A 20000-nucleotide genomic window follows, 5' to 3' on the forward strand; every position below is an offset into this window, starting at 1 on the left:
AGACGAAGCAGGGATTGTAGACTATTCCATTCAGTGGCACGAACACATCTAGACGAAGCAGGGATTGTAGACTATTCCATTCAGTGGCACGAACACATCTAGACGAAGCAGGGATTGTACACTATTCCATTCAGTGGCACGAACACATCTAGACGAAGAAGGGATTGTAGACTATTCCATTCAGTGGCACGAACACATCTAGACGAAGCAGGGATTGTACACTATTCCATTCAGTGGCACGAACACATCTAGACGAAGCAGGGATTGTAGACTATTCCATTCAGTGGCACGAACACATCTAGACGAAGCAGGGATTGTACACTATTCCATTCAGTGGCACGAACACATCTAGACGAAGCAGGGATTGTAGACTATTCCATTCAGTGGCACGAACACATCTAGACGAAGCAGGGATTGTACACTATTCCATTCAGTGGCATGAACACATCTAGACGAAGCAGGGATTGTAGACTATTCCATTCAGTGGCACGAACACATCTAGACGAAGCAGGGATTGTACACTATTCCATTCAGTGGCACTAACACATCTAGACGAAGCAGGGATTGTACACTATTCCATTCAGTGGCACGAACACATCTAGACGAAGCAGGGATTGTACACTATTCCATTCAGTGGCACGAACACATCTAGACGAAGCAGGGATTGTAGACTATTCCATTCAGTGGCACGAACACATCTAGACGAAGCAGGGATTGTACACTATTCCATTCAGTGGCACGAACACATCTAGACGAAGCAGGGATTGTAGACTATTCCATTCAGTGGCACGAACACATCTAGACGAAGCAGGGATTGTACACTATTCCATTCAGTGGCACGAACACATCTAGACGAAGCAGGGATTGTAGACTATTCCATTCAGTGGCACGAACACATCTAGACGAAGCAGGGATTGTACACTATTCCATTCAGTGGCACTAACACATCTAGACGAAGCAGGGATTGTAGACTATTCCATGCGTCTGCTGCACAAGACGAGAAGGCAGTCGTGCCTCGTATTTTAGTTCTGGGTGTCCGAGGCGAGGTTGTCATTAACAAGGCAGCGTTTGATTTACATGACACATTAGGTTCGAACTTATGGCACACTGACAGTCTTTACTGCGTTAAGATATCAAGGCCTGGCTTTTCAGATCGCTCTCCTTCCAGTGAGTGGCTTATCCTGTAACTGGGCACTGAATATGCGTGATCCTCTGTAGCTCAGTTGGTAGAGCACGGTGCCTGCAACACCAGGATATTGGGATGATCACCAGTAGGACGCATATGTAAAACAAATGTATGCATTCTAGACTGCAATTCACTTTGGATGAAAGCTTCTGCTAAATGACATATAGTATAGTTAAGCAGTAAGTCCCGAGCGGGTGGGCTATACGGCCAGTAAACCACGACTAAGGGCTGTTCTTAGGCACTCCACAACCCCTGTGGTGTCTTATTGCTATTATAAACTGGTTACCAACGTAACTAGAGCAGTACAAATACATGTTTTGCCATACCTTTGGTATAGGGTCTGATATACCACGGCTGTCAGCCAATCAGCATTCAGGTCTCAAACCGCCCAGTTTAAAAACACAATTACTATGTGTTCTCCATCTCTCCTCAGTGTATGGGAGATCGTGGGCCAGCAGGGCGGTGGTCTGTCTGTGCTGCGTACCTTCAGACTGATGCGCGTGTTGAAGCTGGTGCGCTTCATGCCCGCTCTGCAGAGGCAGCTGGTGGTGCTGATGAAGACGATGGACAACGTGGCCACCTTCTGTATGCTACTGATGCTCTTCATTTTCATCTTCAGGTATGGGCCTATGAGAAATGTCTTTAAAAAAAAGTCATTTTGACACGTATGTCAGACACACAAGCTGACACGCGTTTATACGGAAATGAGGGGTAGCCTTTATCGTCGTTGTCTCAAAGTGAGGAGGGGAAGAAGGAGGTGGAGGGGAGGGAGGAAGACACTAGGTGGTACACGCAAGTACAATAGAGGTGCATACAGAGTGGTTGGTAAAGAGGGATGGATAAAGAGGGATGGATAAAGAGGGATGGATAAAGAGGGGTGGATAAAGAGGGGTGGATAAAGAGGGGTGGATAAAGAGGGGTGGATAAAGAGGGATGGATAAAGAGGGGTGGATAAAGAGGGGTGGATAAAGAGAGGTAGCTGGAGAGAAAGGGAAGAACAAGACAGAGAGGTGAAGAGTGTTCCACTTCGTCAGAACACTGGAGGGGAATAAACAAACACAAGAGACAGGAGGAATGGGGAAGAGAGGATAGAATGACACGAACGAGGGGAGATTCCCTCTTTTCATCAGCATCCCTGGTGCATCCTGTTTGGCCACTGGCAAGCTCAGCAAAATGAAATCTATGTGTAAGTTCTATACAACCTACACACACACTTGCACATACACACGCACGTACACACACACACACACACACACACACACACACACACACACACACACACACACACACACACACACACACACACACACAGTAGTTTGACTAGAACAGTGTGCTTAGACAAACACCCACTGAGTGTTTGAGTGAAGAGGAGCCAAGTTCACAGACTAGAGGCATAGTCACTGATCCCTCTACACCCACAAACTAGCCACATTGCTGTCTAGTCAGAATAACATAGAGAATACACACACATGTCCCATGGGTTCAGTTCTTTCCTATTCATAATTACACAACAAGAGAACAACAGCAGACTGAAACAGTGGGAGTCTGAATCTATTTATCTTCTTTTCTCATGCCATGATTCCCTTTGGTGACCGCTCTCTCTCTCTCCTCTCTCTACCTCTCCATCCTTCCCTCCCTCTTCCTCTGTCCTCCCGCTCCTTCTCTCTCCATCAGTATCCTGGGAATGCATCTGTTTGGCTGTAAGTTTGGATCAGAGAGAGATGGAGACACTCTACCAGACAGGAAGAACTTTGACTCTCTGCTCTGGGCCATCGTCACTGTGTTTCAGGTGAGATCTCTCTACCGCTCTATCGCTCTCCCTCCCTCGCTCCCTCTTTCACTCCAAAATCAAAGTCTGACAGACGTTTCCAAACTTGGCTGACTATCAAGATGAGTCCATATGGGCAATCTGTTGTGTAGGTCCAACTACACATCAAATGAATGTGAAAAGGGACAGCTGCTCTCTATTTCCTCTAATCCTCCTTTCTTATCTCTCCACTATCTACATCTCTATACATCTCTCCACATCTCTATACATCTCTCTACATCTCTATACATCTCTCCACTATCTACATCTCTCTACATCTCTCCACTATCTACATCTCTCTACATCTCTCTACATCTCTCTACATCTCTCTACATCTCTCCACATCTCTATACATCTCTCTACATCTCTATACATCTCTCTACTATCTACATCTCTCTACATCTCTCCACTATCTACATCTCTCTACATCTCTCTACATCTCTCTACATCTCTCTCCACTATCTACATCTCTATACATCTCTCCACTATCTACATCTCTCTACATCTCTCCACTATCTACATCTCTATACATCTCTCTACATCTCTCTACATCTCTCCACTATCTACATCTCTCTACATCTCTCTACATCTCTCTACATCTCTATACATCTCTCTCCACTATCTACATCTCTATACATCTCTCCACTATCTACATCTCTATACATCTCTCTACATCTCTCTACATCTCTCCACTATCTACATCTCTCTACATCTCTCTACATCTCTCTACATCTCTATACATCTCTCTACATCTCTCTACATCTCTCTACATCTCTCTACATCTCTCTACATCTCTCTACATCTCTCCACATCTCTCTACCTCTCTCTACATCTCTCCCTCTCTACATCTCTCCACATCTCTCTACATCTCTCTACATCTCTCTACATCTCTCCACTATCTACATCTCTCTACATCTCTCCACTATCTACATCTCTCTACATCTCTCTACATCTCTCTACATCTCTCCACTATCTACATCTCTATACATCTCTCTACATCTCTCTACATCTCCCCCTCTACATCTCTCCACTATCTACATCTCTCTACATCTCTCCACTATCTACATCTCTCTACATCTCTCTACATCTCTATACATCTCTCCACTATCTACATCTCTCTACATCTCTCCCCCCTCTACATCTCTCCCCCTCTATATCTCTCTACATCTCTCCCTCTCCACATCTCTCCCCCTCTACATCTCTCCCCCTCTACATCTCTCCCCCTCTACATCTCTCCACCTCTATATCTCTCTACATCTCTCCCCCTCTACATCTCTCCCCCTCTACATCTCTCCCCCTCTACATCTCTCCCCCTCTACATCTCTCCACCTCTATATCTCTCTACATCTCTCCACCTCTATATCTCTCTACATCTCTCTACATCTCTCCACTATCTACATCTCTCTACATCTCTCTACATCTCTCCACTATCTACATCTCTCTACATCTCTCCACTATCTACATCTCTCTACATCTCTCCCCCTCTACATCTCTCCCCCTCTACATCTCTCCACCTCTATATCTCTCTACATCTCTCCCTCTCCACATCTCTCCCCCTCTACATCTCTCCCCCTCTACATCTCTCCCCCTCTACATCTCTCCCCCTCTACATCTCTCCACCTCTATATCTCTCTACATCTCTCCACCTCTATATCTCTCTACATCTCTCCAACTCTACATCTCTCCACATCTCTCCACATCTCTCTACATCTCTCCCTCTCCACATCTCTCCACATCTCTCTACATCTCTCCCTCTCCACATCTCTCCACATCTCTCCACATCTCTCTACATCTCTCCATCTCCACATCTCTCCCTCTCTACATCTCTCCCTCTCCACATCTCTCCACATCTCTCCACATCTCTCTACATCTCTCCCCCTCTACATCTCTCCCTCTCTACATCTCTCTACATCTCTCCACATCTCTCTACATCTCTCCCCCTCTACATCTCTCCCTCTCTACATCTCTCTACATCTCTCCCCCTCTACATCTCTCCCTCTCTACATCTCTCCACATCTCTCTACATCTCTCCCCCTCTACATCTCTCCCTCTCTATATCTCTCTACATCTCTCCACATCTCTCCCCTCTACATCTCTCCCTCTCTATATCTCTCTACATCTCTCCACATCTCTCTACATCTCTCCCCCTCTACATCTCTCCCTCTCTATATCTCTCCACATCTCTCTACATCTCTCCCCCTCCACATCTCTCCCTCTCTACATCTCTCCCCCTCTACATCTCTCCCTCTCTATATCTCTCTACATCTCTCCACATCTCTCTACATCTCTCCCCCTCTACATCTCTCCCCCTCTACATCTCTCTACATCTCTCTACATCTCTCCCTCTCTACATCTCTCCCTCTCCACATCTCTCTACATCTCTCCCCCTCTACATCTCTCTACATCGCTCTACATCTCTCCCTCTCTACATCTCTCTATATCTCTCTACATCTCTCCCTCTCTACATCTCTCCCTCTCTATATCTCTCTACATCTCTCCCCCTCTACATCTCTCCACATCTCTCCCTCTCTACATCTCTCCCTCTCTATATCTCTCTACATCTCTCTACATCTCTCCACATCTCTCCCTCTCTACATCTCTCCCCCTCTACATCTCTCTACATCTCTCCCTCTCTACATCTCTCCCCCTCTACATCTCTCTACATCTCTCCCTCTCTACATCTCTCCCCCTCTACATCTCTCTACATCTCTCCACATCTCTCCCTCTCCACATCTCTCCCTCTCTACATCTCTCCCTCTCTATATCTCTCTACATCTCTCCACTATCTACATCTCACCCTCTCTATATCTCTCTACATCTCTCCACATCTCTCCCTCTCTACATCTCTCCACATCTCCCTCTCTACATCTCTCCATCTCCACATCTCTCCCTCTCTATCTCTCTACATCTCTCCCTCTCTACATCTCTCTACATCTCTCCACATCTCTCTACATCTCACCCTCTCTATATCTCTCTACATCTCTCCACATCTCTCGCTCTCTACATCTCTCTACATCTCTCCATCTCCACATCTCTCCCTCTCTATATCTATCTACATCTCTCCACTATCTACATCTCTCTACATCTCTCCCTCTCTATATCTCTCTACATCTCTCCACATCTCTCCCTCTCTACATCTCTCTACATCTCTCCATCTCCACATCTCTCCCTCTCTATCTCTCTACATCTCTCCACTATCTACATCCTTCTACATCTCTCCCTCTCTATATCTCTCTACATCTCTCCACATCTCTCCCTCTCTCTACATCTCTTCACATCTCTCCACTCTCTACTTCTCTTCACTCTCTACATCTCTCCACTCTCTACATCTCTCCACTCTCTACACCTCTCCACTCTCTACATCTCTCCACTCTCTACATCTCTCCACATCTCTCCACATCTCTCCACTCTCTACATTTCTCCCTCGCTCCCTTCAGATCCTAACTCAAGAGGACTGGAACAAGGTGCTGTATAATGGTATGGCTTCCACCACTCCTGTGGCTGCTCTCTACTTCATTGCCCTCATGACCTTTGGGAACTACGTACTCTTCAACCTGCTGGTGGCCATCTTGGTCGAAGGCTTCCAGACTGAGGTAAACTAAGTACACAAAACAACACACACAGGCACATAACGAGCTGGAAACGAGCTGGCCCATTCATCTGTGTCAATGTATTCATATACAGTATCTTAAATCTTATATTCCTCCACCTTGACACTCACCCTAAATATATGTTTTATTCTCTAGTTGTGTCACTCTTTCTACTCCAAAAGATGTCATCCGGTTCTCTCCTCCTCTCCTGTCTTACACATTCTCTTCAGCAGACAGGCTATACCCTTTCTCCATCCATCCATCCCTCCATCCCTCTCTCTTCTTTCATAATTACAGTTGTCATATTTTAACGATATTTAACGACACTTGACTTGAAGTGATGTCATATGCTTACATCACAATCACATTCTGGCTCCTATCTGATCCCCTTTTACATTCCTCCTTATTGTCATCCCTCCCTTCTACTCTCCACTCATAAAACACAATACAAATCTCTCTCCCTTTCTCATTTCTCTCTCTCTCTCTCTCTCTCTCTCTCTCTCTCTCTCTCATTTCTCTCCCTCTCTCTCTCTCTCTCATTTCTCTCCCTCTCTCTCTCTCTCTCTCTCTCTCATTTCTCTCTCTCTCTCTCTCTCTCTCTCATTTCTCTCTCTCTCTCTCCACATAGCCACGAGTCTTCTCTGAAAGAGAGAGTGAGAGAGAGAGAGGAATACTGAGAGAGGGAAAGGGAGCGAGACATAGGAAAACAGAGAGAGATAGAGAGACGGAGAAAGACAGAGAGTAAGGATGAATGTATGTTTTTGTTGAGAGTTAGATAGCATAGGTTTCATCTCTGCTATAAGGATGTATTCAGAGCAGCCCCGCTAGACATCGACTTTTAACGGTTGTCTCGACAAAGAACTACATAATTCTTGTCTGGCCTCTGCTTTGTTTTAATTGAACATTCCGTCTGATTCTTTTGCTCATTCATCTCTCTCTGTCCCTCTCTCATTATCTCTCTCTTTCTTTCTCGGGAATTGTGACAGCACCTGTGCTTTGATGTCTTGTGCTCTTTGAAAGAAGGTAGCACAGCGTAGAGGAGAAGAGGAGAGGGGAGGAGATAAGGATAGACAGGATAGACAAGCAGACAGACTCATATTTAAAAAAAAACAGATTCATTGGTCTGCTCTCTAGTTATTAGTCGTTACAACAGTCTGGTTTCTAGGTCTGTTATCTGGTCGTCATTGTGTCCAGAGTAGCACAGTTATTTATGTTCATCAGGCATCATACAGCTCAGTTAGGAATGCATCATTTAGGAAGGTATTCTTCACAGCCTGAGAGAAGTGACCGTGGCTATGAAATAAACACAGCTCTTAGCTGAATCATACATGGAGTACAATAGGTAGCTGGAAAAGTGACCATGCCTTTTTATGCTATGCAAGTCTTGTTTTTAAACCCTTGTGTTGTTTTTCACCCAATTTTTGGGGGTCTGATGAACCCACAGCATGATTATTTTTAAAACAATACAGTCATAAAAAGGTATGTAAAAATCCTTAGATGTTGACTTATATCAATTACAAGCAATATAGGCAGCATACATGGTTCATATTTGCCATTTAGTTCTGCTAGATCACATTTATCAATGAAAGCGCTATTTGTTTGTAAACAAAAATCAAAACATAGGTGGAATAAATCATGTTCATCTTGAACAAATATAAATGAAACAAGGTTTTCATCACGATTGATGTTTATTGCTTTGAACTGAACAAACTCGAGGGACAAATTTCACATCCAGTATTTTATGGAAATTATAAATGAGCCCCATTTAACACACATTAAGGCCGGTCTACACACCACATGAGGGACAGAGTTCTACTGTGTGTGTGTGTGTGTGTGTTGCAAATGTATTTCTTGCACTTGATGCATGTGTCCTGTGTCTTCCTGTCCTTCTTGGGTCCACACACATCATAGTGCTTCTTCTTGTTGCTACCGGGCTGCAATCTAGAATGATAAAAAACACTTAGTTCAGGAATTTTACTAACATCTCACTCACTCACATACAGAGGTTTACATACACTTAGGTTGGAGTCATTAAAACTCATTTTTCAACCACTCCACACATTTATTGTTAACAAACTATAGTTTTGGCAAATCGGTTAGGACATCTACTTTGTGCATGACACAAGTAATTTTTCCAACAATTGTTTACAGACAGATTATTTCACTTATAATTCACTGTATCACAATTCCAGTGGGTCAGAAGTTTACACTTAGTTGACTGCTGTGCCTTTAAACAGCTTGGAAAATTACAGAAAATGATTTAGGAGCTTCTGATAGGCTAATTGACATCATTTGAGTCCATTGGAGGTGTACCTGTGATGTATTTCCAGGCCTACCTTCGAACTCAGTGCCTCTTTGCTTGACATCCTGGGAAAATGTAAAGAAATCATCTAAGACCTCAGAAAAAAAATGGTAGACCTCCACAAGTCTGGTTCATTCTTGGGAGCAATTTCCAAATGACTGAAGGTACCACGTTCATCTGTACAAACAATAGTAAGTATAAACACCATGGGACCGCACAGCCATCATACCTCTCAGGAAGGAGACGCGTTCTGTCTCCTAGAGATGAACGTACTTTGGTGCAAATCAATCCCAGAACAACAGCAAAGGACTTTGTGAAGATGCTGGAGGAAACAGGTACAAAAGTATCTCTATCCACAGTTAAACAAGTCCTATGTTGACATAACCTGAAAAGCCACTCAGCAAGGAAGAAGCCACTGCTCCAAAAGCGCCATTAAAAAAAGCCAGATTACGGTTTGCAACTGCCCATGGGGACAAATATCGTACTTTTTGGATAAATGTCCTCTGGTCTGATGAAACAAAAATAGAACTGCTTGGCCATAATGACCATCGTTATGTTTGGAGGAAAAAGGGGGAGGCTTGCAAGCCAAAGAACATCATCCCAACCGTGAAGCACGGGGGTGGCAGCATCATGTTGTGGGGGTGCTTTGCTGCAGGAGGGACTGGTGCACTTCACAAAATAGATGGCAGCATGAGGAAGGAAAAGTATGTGGATATATGGAAGCAACATCTCAAGACACCAGTCACGAAGTTATATCTTGGGTCAAATGGGTCTTCCAAATGGACAATGACCCTAAGAATACTTCCAAAGTTGTGGTAAAATGGCTTAAGGGCAACAAAGTCAAGGTATTGGAGTGGCCATCACAAAGCCCTGCCCTCAATCACATAGAAAATTTGTGGGCAGAACTGAAAAAGCGTGTGCAAGCAAGGAGGCCCAAAGTATTGTTGGAAGCTTGTGGAAGTCTACCCGAAATGTTTGACCCAAGTTAATCAATTTAAAGGCAATGCTGCCAAATTCTAATTGAGTGTATGTAAACTTCTGACCCACTGGGAATGTGATGAAAGAATGAAAAGCTGAAATAAATCATTCTCTCTATTATTATTCTGACATTTCACATTCTTAAAATAAAGTGGTGATCCTAACTGACCTACGACAGGGATTTTTTACTACGATTAAATGTCAGGAATTGTGGAAAACTGAGTTTAAATGTTTTTGGCTAAGGTGTATGTAAACTTCCGACTTCATCTGTATATAGTTACAGCAGGCCAAGTTAGGAGAGTCGGACACACACATGCAACAACATCACTCACACTTACTTCCGGTATTGAAGTTTTGGTTCTGTGGGACAGGCGGATGGGGCACCAGCATCCTCATCCTGGACCCTCTTCACGATGGCTATAGAAGCTGGGGTCCTTGGGATATGTTGCCTCCTCTGGATTTGACGTCTAACCAATGCCTTGCCCAACTCTTCAAGAAAGAATTGTCTCCTCTAGAGCTTCCCTCTGTTCCAATCTGGGTTCAACGCCATCCAGATGACAAAAATGTTGTATGCCGAGATGTCCAAGATGTTGAAGAATATCACAAGTGGCCAGTGTAGGGTTATTCTGTTGGAGCTGCAGCCAGTCACCAGCTTGTCTAAATTCTGTTTTTTGATATTCTTGGCCACAGCTTCTCCCACTTCTATGCAGAGTACTTATGAGTACCACATTATGAGTACCACATTTTTATAAGTACCACATCTTCTCAGGGGCTCCTCCATCTGGCTTCCCCGTATAAACTTGCATGTTCCACTCATATAATGAAGCAGCCTCACAGGCAGCCCAGATCTTGTACCCATATTTTCCGGGTTTCGACAGTATGTACTGTCTGAAGGGGCAGCAGCCCCTAAATCCCATAAGTTGCTCATCAACAGTGATGTTTGGCCCAGGGTTGTAAAAGAGGGGAAGGCGATCCACCCACTGGTCCCACACTGACCTGATTGCAGCTAGCTTGTCCCTCTGCCGCCTAGCAGGTCTGGTGTCTCGGTTATCGAAGCGGATAATCCTGGAAATAATGAGGTTTTCCAGAGACATTGTTGTGCAGAAAAGTTAGCTCCCAGGTTCTTTATCCCACAGGGATTATGTGGAGTCCCCATTGGATCGGAAAACACCAGCAAGGATAGGAACCCCAAAGTATGCATGTAAATGAGTTTGGTCCATCTCCTTCCATCTCTCTCCAAAAACACGCCTTCCCTCCAAATTAGTACAGTCCAGAATGATTTTCTGTATGGTGTCTGGGATGAACTGTTCAAAAGAAGACTTTATGTCCTGTACATGAGTAACCGCCATCCGTGTCGGCCCTGGTTGCATCCGCATCACATTGGCAGCCATGCGGGGTGGCTCATTCCTTGGGCAAGAAAAAATAAATGACATCCATATTTCTCCTTATGCAGGCTGCTAATGAGCTCATCATGCAGGCACCTCAGCTGGTTGCTGACTGGCTGGTCCTGGGGCTGGCTGCTGACAGGCTGGTCCTGGGGCTGGCTGCTGACAGGCTGGTCCTGGGACTGGCTGTTGACAGGCTGGTCCTGGGACTGGCTGCTGACATGCTGGTCCTGGGGCTGGCTGCTGACAGGCTGGTCCTGGGGCTGGCTGCTGACAGGCTGGTCCTGGGGCTGGCTGCTGACAGGCTGGTCCTGGGGCTGGCTGCTGACAGGCTGGTCCTGGGGCTGGCTGCTGACGGGCTGGTCCTCGGGCTGGCTGCTGACGGGCTGGTCCTGGGGCTGGCTGCTGATGGGCTGGTCCTGGGGCTGGCTGCTGACGGGCTGGTCCTGGGGCTGGCTGCTGACGGGCTGGTCCTGGGGCTGGCTGCTGACGGGCTGGTCCTGGGGCTGGCTGAGGGTAAATCTCATCCTCTTTTTCCAACTCACTGTCAGACTCCGAATTGACAGAGACATGATCCTCATATTCAGAAAGTCCTTAATCTTCCAAAGTGGAAGACTCTCCTTCCCCACTAGCTTTTCTCTCTGCAACAATTATTTAATTTTTTTGTTGTAGAAAAAACCTAAGAAAGACATTTTGAAACCTATCCAACCAAAAACACAGAGAACCAGAAAACCTTGGCTTACGCCTTCACTATGGTGAAACACTAACACAATACAGAAATATACTACGGAAAAATAATGAACAGCATGGCAGAAAACAGCTCATTGTGATTGAAGAATTGATAGAATCAAATCACTTCTGGGAAAATTGGAACAGACTACACAAACAACATGAAGAGTTACCTATCCAAACTTCTCCAACCTTTTCTGACATATATATTTTTTTAAACAAGAGCATATAACCTTAAAGTCAGATATTAAAGAGTACCGGAACCCACTGGATTATCCAATTACCTTGTGTGATCTACAGGACTAAATACAAACCCTCCAACCAAAGAAGGCCTGTGGTGTTGATGGTATACTAAACAAAATGCTAAAGATATATATACCACACATTGGCTATTCTTAAACTCTTCAACATGAGAAATTGAGCCTTTGACTCAATTTGGCATGAGGGTCTGCTATACAAATTGATGGAAAGTGGTGTTGGGGGAAAAACATACAACATTATAAAATCCATGTACACAAACCACAAGTGTGTGGTAAAAATTGGCAATAAACACACAGATTTCTTTCCTCTGTGCCGTGGGGGTGAGACAGGGAGCCCCACCCTCTTCAACATATATATATCAATGCATTGGTGAGGGCACTAGAACAGTCTGTAGCACCCAACCTCACCCTGCTGGACTCTGAAATCAAATGTCTACTGTTTCCAGATGATCTGGTGCTTCTGTCCCCAACCAAGGAGGGCCTACAACAGCACCCAGATCTGTCCCCAACCAATGAGGGCCTACAACAGCACCTAGATCTTCTGCACAGATTATGCCAGACTTGGGCCCTGACAGTAAATCTCACTAAAACGAAAATAATGATGTTCCAAAAAATATCCAGTTGCCAAGACAACAAATACAAATTCTATATAGACACTATTTCCCTAGAGCACACAAAGAATTACACCTACCTCGGCCTAAACATCAACACCACAGATAACTTCCACATTTAGACCCAACCGAATGATGAGAAAACAAAAAGAGAACTTTTTGACACTGGAAAGAATCAACCAAAAAAACGGAGGAAATTGGAATCTGGCCCTAAACAGAGACCTGGAACAGATCTAGGATGATATGTATTATCAGCTCACCAGTGTAGACTTCACATTACAACACACACACACTAACACACATTGTCTCCCCAATCCCGAGGCCTAATGTCCAAAACGGTTAAGCTGCAGCATCAGCCTCGACTTCCCCACCTCTTCACTTCCTCTCCTTCTCTTCCTCTCCTTGTCTTCTTCTCCTCCTCAAATTCATTCACTGTTTTTTCTTACATCCTTTTCTGCAAACACAGAGTTTATTTTTAGTTGGCCGAACTTTGCAGTGCGTCAGGGTTGCTAGGTAACGATCGGGTGAATGACGTGAGTTGGGATGAGAGATGTTATGTTCTGGAGCCATGTCCTGGTACACACATACACAGACACACATACATACACGCCTCGTCGCTCCCTGTCCCCACAAATGGCTGGACATGATGACATTGGGGGAGGGGGGGGGATCTGTTACAGTGTGCTGTGCTGTGTACCCTCCACTTATGACTCATAAGTGACTGAATGACTTAATGTATAACTCATGGCTAAAATGCGTATAATTGCACACAAGAACATATGCTATGGCATTGAGCTGAGCTCATTTTTCCTGTGTGCTATTGCTACTGCTAATGCTAACTGCATTCTGCTATGATTGGAGTTTGAGCGTCGCTACAGTGTATACTGATGGGATTTCTCTTCTCTACTGTGTCTGTGTCTCTCTAGCATGTGGCAGAATATATACATTATATTTCTACCTGATCAACCTAATTCTCTTTCTGCTTGGTTTGCTGCTGCGATGCCTCTCCTTTCTTATCTTCCTACCTTTCTCTCTCTTTTACTCATTCTCTCTCTCTCTCTCTCTCTCTCTCTCTCTCTCTCTCTCTCTCTCTCTCACACACTCTTTATCTCTCTCTTTCTATGTCCCTTACCCTTTCCTCTCTCTCTCTCTCTCTCTCTCTCTCTCTCTCTCTCTCTCTCTCTCGCTCTCTCTCTCTCTCTCTCTCTCTCTCTCTCTCTCTCTCTCTCTCTCTCTTACTCATTCTCTCTCTCTCTTTATCTCTCTCTTTCTATGTCCCTCACCCTTTCCTCTCTCTCTCTCTCTCTCTCTCTCTCTCTCTCTCTCTCTCTCTCTCTCTCTCTCTCTCTATCCCTCTCTGCTTCCCTCTCTTCCTGCGGTAAAACATCACACACTTCCACTTTAGGAAGTGCCTACGACAGAGGACTTGCATGTCCAGTTGAGCGTTATTCAACTGCCTATAGGGTCAGGGGTATGTACTGTACTGCAATGTGCTCCCACCTCCTCCCTCTCTCTCACCCTCCCTCTCTCTCTCTCCCACTCAGGCTCCCCCTGTCTCTCTACCCTCCACCACCCCTCTGCACGATGCCACGGCTGTTGAGACTAACCAGGTTGACAGTGTGTGTGTTCAGTGTGTGTGTGTTCAGTCGGTGTGTGTGTTCATCGTCTTAAATGTAGTATCAGGCGGTTGTTTGGTAGTTGGTTGTTTTTCTGTTGGAAAGCAGAGTCCTCTCAGACATCTCTCTCTCCTCAGGTCCACTGGTTCCTTCCTTTAGCCTCGGGGTGCAAACAAACAAGCCCACTAGAAACCTGCCAAGAGTAGCCAGGCTAAAGCTACTGCGCTACAGTAGAAACGTCCCTAAAGAGCGCTCCGGGTTAAGCCTCTCTGTTTTAATCTGGCTAGAGGAGAGAGGATGTGGGTTAAGACTGAGGAGAAGCTTCAGTTCAGTCAGTTAGAACCAACAGGAAAATATTTTACGGAGGCTAACAAAGAGGATATAGCTAACCCTGGGAGTGGGGGTTTGAGGAGAGTCTGCTCTGTTTGGTCTGTAGTAGTTGTCCCTGTAGCCAACCTGTCACTGTGTGGACGTGTCCTGTGTACTTCCTGTAGTTGTATCTGTTTGTGTGTATTGGAGGTGGTTCGGTGAACATGACGACTTTGTGTTAGCACCCAGAGCTAAAGCTTAGGCCTTATGCACTGGGCTAACACAGTCTTCAGTCGTGCAGGCAGCCAATCGAAACCTGGTTGTCACATCTGCACCTGTGGCCAGGAGAAGCAGCTGTGTCTGGAGACACTACTAGAGATGACTGGAGGCCTTGTCAAGTGAAGTTCCATCAACACTCCCACATACACACTTCCCCCTCCAAAAGCGCACTCACACATTTCTCCATTCACACCTTTAGAGTGGCTTAATTGAGATTCTCTTTTGAGAACCTGTCTATTATTTTCTATCAGGTCCTATTATCAGCAGGCCTGCTCTAGCCCATCTCTCCCTCTCTCCCTCCCTCTCCCCCTACCTCCCTCCCTCTGTCCCTCCCTACCTCCTTCCCTCCCTCCCTGCCTCCCTTCCGCCCTCTCCCTAGCGTCTGCCTAAATTGGCCTGCCCATTTGTAAACAAGCCATTTCATACCCGTCTTCTATTTCTGTGCTGCTGAACTACTCCCCATGGAATACTGTTCCCGCTCCTTGTTCCTTCTTCTGACTTTGTTGTTTTCAAATAAAATGCCTCCCTTGGCGCAGCTATTGATAAGGAGTGGAAGAGCACTGCTATCCCTAGTTGCCTACAGTTGCCTACAGTATGTTAAATGTGTTGTTCAAATAATCAAGATGGATGATCAAATCAACCAAAGGGCCACAACTTAGCTCGGTCACTTCAATACATCTATTATTCATGCATTTATTCGTTCATCCATTCATTTGTCGATCAGTGCATTCTGTTCCGGACTTGTGCTCATCTGTAAAAGTCCAGAGTTTCAATGTGTCCAGCTGGTGGTTTTAAAGGCTGTGAGCAGCAGAATGACTATTAGCCAATAAATACGGCTACTCCTGTGAGAGACAGATCAATAGCAGAGCAGAGCTTAATCTGATTCAAACGGTCATATTTAACACTTGGGCCTGGGCTGCAAACACTCAGAGTATCAGACTCACTGCCAACTCAGAACGATACAGAGGCAGCAACCAGCTCTTAAACAATAAGGCCTGAGACCCATTAGTGACCAGTCATCTGAAATGAGGCTCAACTCTCACTCTGCCCCAGGTAAATTGGCTTGTTAGCTTACGGACAGGCAGCTTAGGGTTGAACCTTACACTGCATCTCAAATAGTCACCTAACGGTTAAACACTATGTGTCAGACAGTCACCTTACGGTTCAACCTCGTTCCTCTGCCCCAGAAAGGAGATATGGGAGTCAGGTTGGTCCCTTGGTCACGGACATGGTACCGAGCAAGGCCCCGGCTATGGTCCTGGCTACACCCACGTATTCAGCCCTGTCTAGGGTCCCTTCCATACAGGCCCTACTGGGCTGTCCCTCTCTCTACAGTGGTCTCAGGGGTCCAGGAGACTCAGATGGGCCCCTGGCCTAGTGCTGGGCCCGCCGTGAGTACCACACACACAATGATTATCTCATACACAAATATGCAGAGTACCACACACACCCAGGCACTGCGTGCCTAACTCCGTCACGCAAGAGAAAATAAGCTATACCTGCCCTTCCTCCCCATCCCTCACTCCATCAAGGATGAGGGGTGGCGGGTGACTGGGTACCCACAATGCTTTGTGTTCCCACCATTACTTGAAAGAAGTTTACTACCAGCCCAAACCACCAAGTAGCCCTTCCCCCTACCCCTCTCCACCCTTCCCTTCCTCTCTGGTCTACTCAATTGCAATTTTTTAATTGAACCTTTATTTAACTGGGCAAGTCGGTTAAGACCAATTGATAGAATCTGTGTTAACTTCTGAGCTGATATGCTTGTTGTATTTGAGACCTCGTTCACTGTTTCCCTGTTGTGGTTTTTAGCTGTGTGTGCCGTGGATTCATTCTGTGATTACTTTATAGTGTGTTATTAGTAGATGATGCAATGCTCCCATTGGTTTCTACTGTACATAACCTATTCTCTTATTCACCTGTTACTCAGATCCTGCTGAAGACCTTCCTCAGAGGAATGAACAGTTAAACAACAAGCATTGACCCGCTCATTTAAAACCAATGGGAGACATTGCAGCTAGATCCTCTATCTATCCTTTGTCTGAATGGTCAGCACTGTTTTCACCCTGTTATTATAAGTCCTATCCTCTCTCTGAGTCAGAGGTTTAGGGGTTTAGCTGGAAAATCCCCAGGCAGATGAGTATGGAAATCACAAGTAGAGAAATTATTAGTTTTGCGGCCATCGCATCCGCAAGTGTAGGCTGATTGGCTGGCTAGTTTATTACCGACTCTCTCTCCTAGACGGTCTGGAAATCAGGTCTGACAGGTACACACATGCGCACACACACACACACACATGCAAGATTGACACACTCACACACGTGCATCCGCACGCACACACATGCACATGCACAGATGCAAGCATACACACACACATACACACAGACGCACGCATACACACACACATACACACAGACGCACGCACACACACATGCATACACACACATGCATACAAACACACATACACACCCTCATAAACACACGCATACGCACACACACACACAGAGAGATGAAGAAAGTGATTTGTTAGCATTGATTGGCAAAATGGAGATTTGGGTTCTTTAGGCACTTCGATTCTCAGTTTATTCACTCACCGTGCATATCTTAATAACAACTGTAATGAATGTACCTGCATTCGACTGGATACTGGTCATAGAGATATAGAGATGGAGAGAGACATAAAAAGGGAGAGAGAAAAGAGAAAGGTGGAGAGAGAGAAATACAAAAAAATGCATAACATTTATAGAATATTGCGTGTCGGGACCATGCATGCAATAGAGAGAGAGAGAAAGACAACAAAATGCATAACATTTATAGAATATTGCCGGTCGGGACCATGCATGCAATAGAGAGAGAGAGAAAGACAACAAAATGCATAACATTTATAGAATATTGCCAGTCGGGACCGTGCAATAGAGAGAGAGTGAAAGACAACAAAATGCAGAACATTTATAGAATATTGCCGGTCGGGACCGTGCAATAGAGAGAGAGAGAGAGAAAGACAACAAAATGCATAACATTTATAGAATATTGCCGGTCGGGACCATGCATGCAATAGAGAGAGAGAGAAAGACAACAAAATGCATAACATTTATAGAATATTGCCGGTCGGGACCATGCATGCAATAGAGAGAGAGAGAAAGACAACAAAATGCATAACATTTATAGAATATTGCCGGTCGGGACCATGCATGCAATAGAGAGAGAGAGAGAAAGACAACAAAATGCATAACATTTATAGAATATTGCCGGGCGTGACCGTGCAATAGAGAGAGAGAGAAAGACAACAAAATGCATAACATTTATAGAATATTGCCAGTCGGGACCGTGCAATAGAGAGAGAGAGAAAGACAACAAAATGCATAACATTTATAGAATATTGCCAGTCGGGACCGTGCAATAGAGAGAGAGAGAAAGACAACAAAATGCATAACATTTATAGAATATTGCCAGTCGGGACCGTGCAATAGAGAGAGAGAGAAAGACAACAAAATGCATAACATTTATAGAATATTGCCAGTCGGGACCGTGCAATAGAGAGAGAGAGAAAGACAACAAAATGCATAACATTTATAGAATATTGCCAGTCGGGACCGTGCAATAGAGAGAGAGAGAAAGACAACAAAATGCATAACATTTATAGAATATTGCCAGTCGGGACCGTGCAATAGAGAGAGAGAGAAAGACAAAGGACGAAGATGGAACAAAACAGGGAACAAACAGTTCTGCCGCTCTGACAAACTCTCACTGGGTGGATGATATGTATTTTGTATTAGACCACACTGAAGAGGGTGTGTGTGTGTGTGTGTGTGTGTGTGTGTGTGTGTGTGTGTGTGTGTGTGTGTGTGTGTGTGTGTGTGTGTGTGTGTGTGTGTGTGTGTGTGTGTGTGTGTGTGCCTGCCTGTGTGTGTGTGCGCCTGCCTGTGTGTGTGTGTGCGCCTGCCTGTGTGTGTGTGTGTATCAGACCACACTGAAGCTCTGTGGAATGCATGTGTTTACAGGGCCTAGATGGGCATGGGGAGAACCAGACATACCCATCCTTGACTGGTATAAATAGCACTGTTTATCTTCACTGAGTGATCACCCTCTCCGTGTTCAGTCTCTGTACCACTCCACTTCTTTTTGGTCTATCAGGGGAAACAGTCTGAAACAGACAATATGTCACTATAATATCACTAATATTATGGCATCATCTGTAATGCTGCTCGTGCCCTAGATACCAGATATGAGTTGTGAGATATATGGAGATGCAATTAGCAAAAATACAATGTGATCCAAGGAGCAGTCCTTGTGATGTCTGAGTGTGTGTGTGTCGGTGTATATGCTTAGACCTAGGTAAGAGGAACACCAACATGAGAGTGTTGTTCATTGACTACAGCTCAGTGTTCAACATCATAGAGCCCTCCAAGCTCATCACTCCATTTGCAACTGGATCCTGGACTGCCCCCAGGGGGTGAGGGTAGGCAACAACACATCTGCCACGCTGTCCCTCAACACGGGGGCCCCTCAAGGGTGCGTGCTTAGTCCCCTCCTGTATGCCCCTGTTCACCTACGACTGCGTGGCCACGCATGACTCCAACACCATCATTAAGTTAGTTGACGACACACCGGTGGTAGGCCTGATCACCAACATGATCTATAGACAGTCTATAGGGAGAAGTTCAGAGACCTGGCAGTGTGGTGCCAGGACAACAACCTCTCCCTCATCGTCAGCGAGACAAAAGAGCAGATAGTGGACGACAGGAAACGGAGGGCCAAGGCACGCCCCCATCCACACCGATGGGGCTGTAGTGGAGCCGGTCGACAGCTTCAAGGTCCTGGTGTCCACACCACCAAGGATCTATCATGGTCCACACGAACCAACACAGTCGTGAAGAAGGCATGAAAGCGCCTCTTCCCCCTCAGGAGGCTAAACAGATTTGTCATGGGCCCTCAGATCCTCAAAAAG

At 45.4% G+C, this 20000-nt stretch overlaps 1 protein-coding gene across 7 annotated transcripts in view; it reads left to right on the plus strand.

Annotated features, from left to right (window-relative positions):
* cacna1g (calcium channel, voltage-dependent, T type, alpha 1G subunit) overlaps positions 1–20000 on the plus strand; it is a 198029-nt gene that overhangs the window by 69305 nt on the left and 108724 nt on the right. For 5 of the 7 annotated variants that reach the window (XM_031804822.1, XM_031804826.1, XM_031804827.1 and 2 more), the window contains exons 10-13: positions 1620–1805; positions 2861–2975; positions 6431–6586; positions 14393–14458. In XM_031804822.1, the coding sequence (XP_031660682.1) occupies positions 1620–1805; positions 2861–2975; positions 6431–6586; positions 14393–14458 (523 nt within the window). The remainder of the gene's footprint in view (positions 1–1619; positions 1806–2860; positions 2976–6430; positions 6587–14392; positions 14459–20000) is intronic. The other 2 variants (XM_031804824.1, XM_031804825.1) reach the window with 1 other exon arrangement.

Source organism: Oncorhynchus kisutch, linkage group LG25 (genome assembly GCF_002021735.2).
Source record: "Oncorhynchus kisutch isolate 150728-3 linkage group LG25, Okis_V2, whole genome shotgun sequence".
Classification (NCBI taxonomy): Eukaryota; Metazoa; Chordata; class Actinopteri; order Salmoniformes; family Salmonidae; genus Oncorhynchus; species Oncorhynchus kisutch.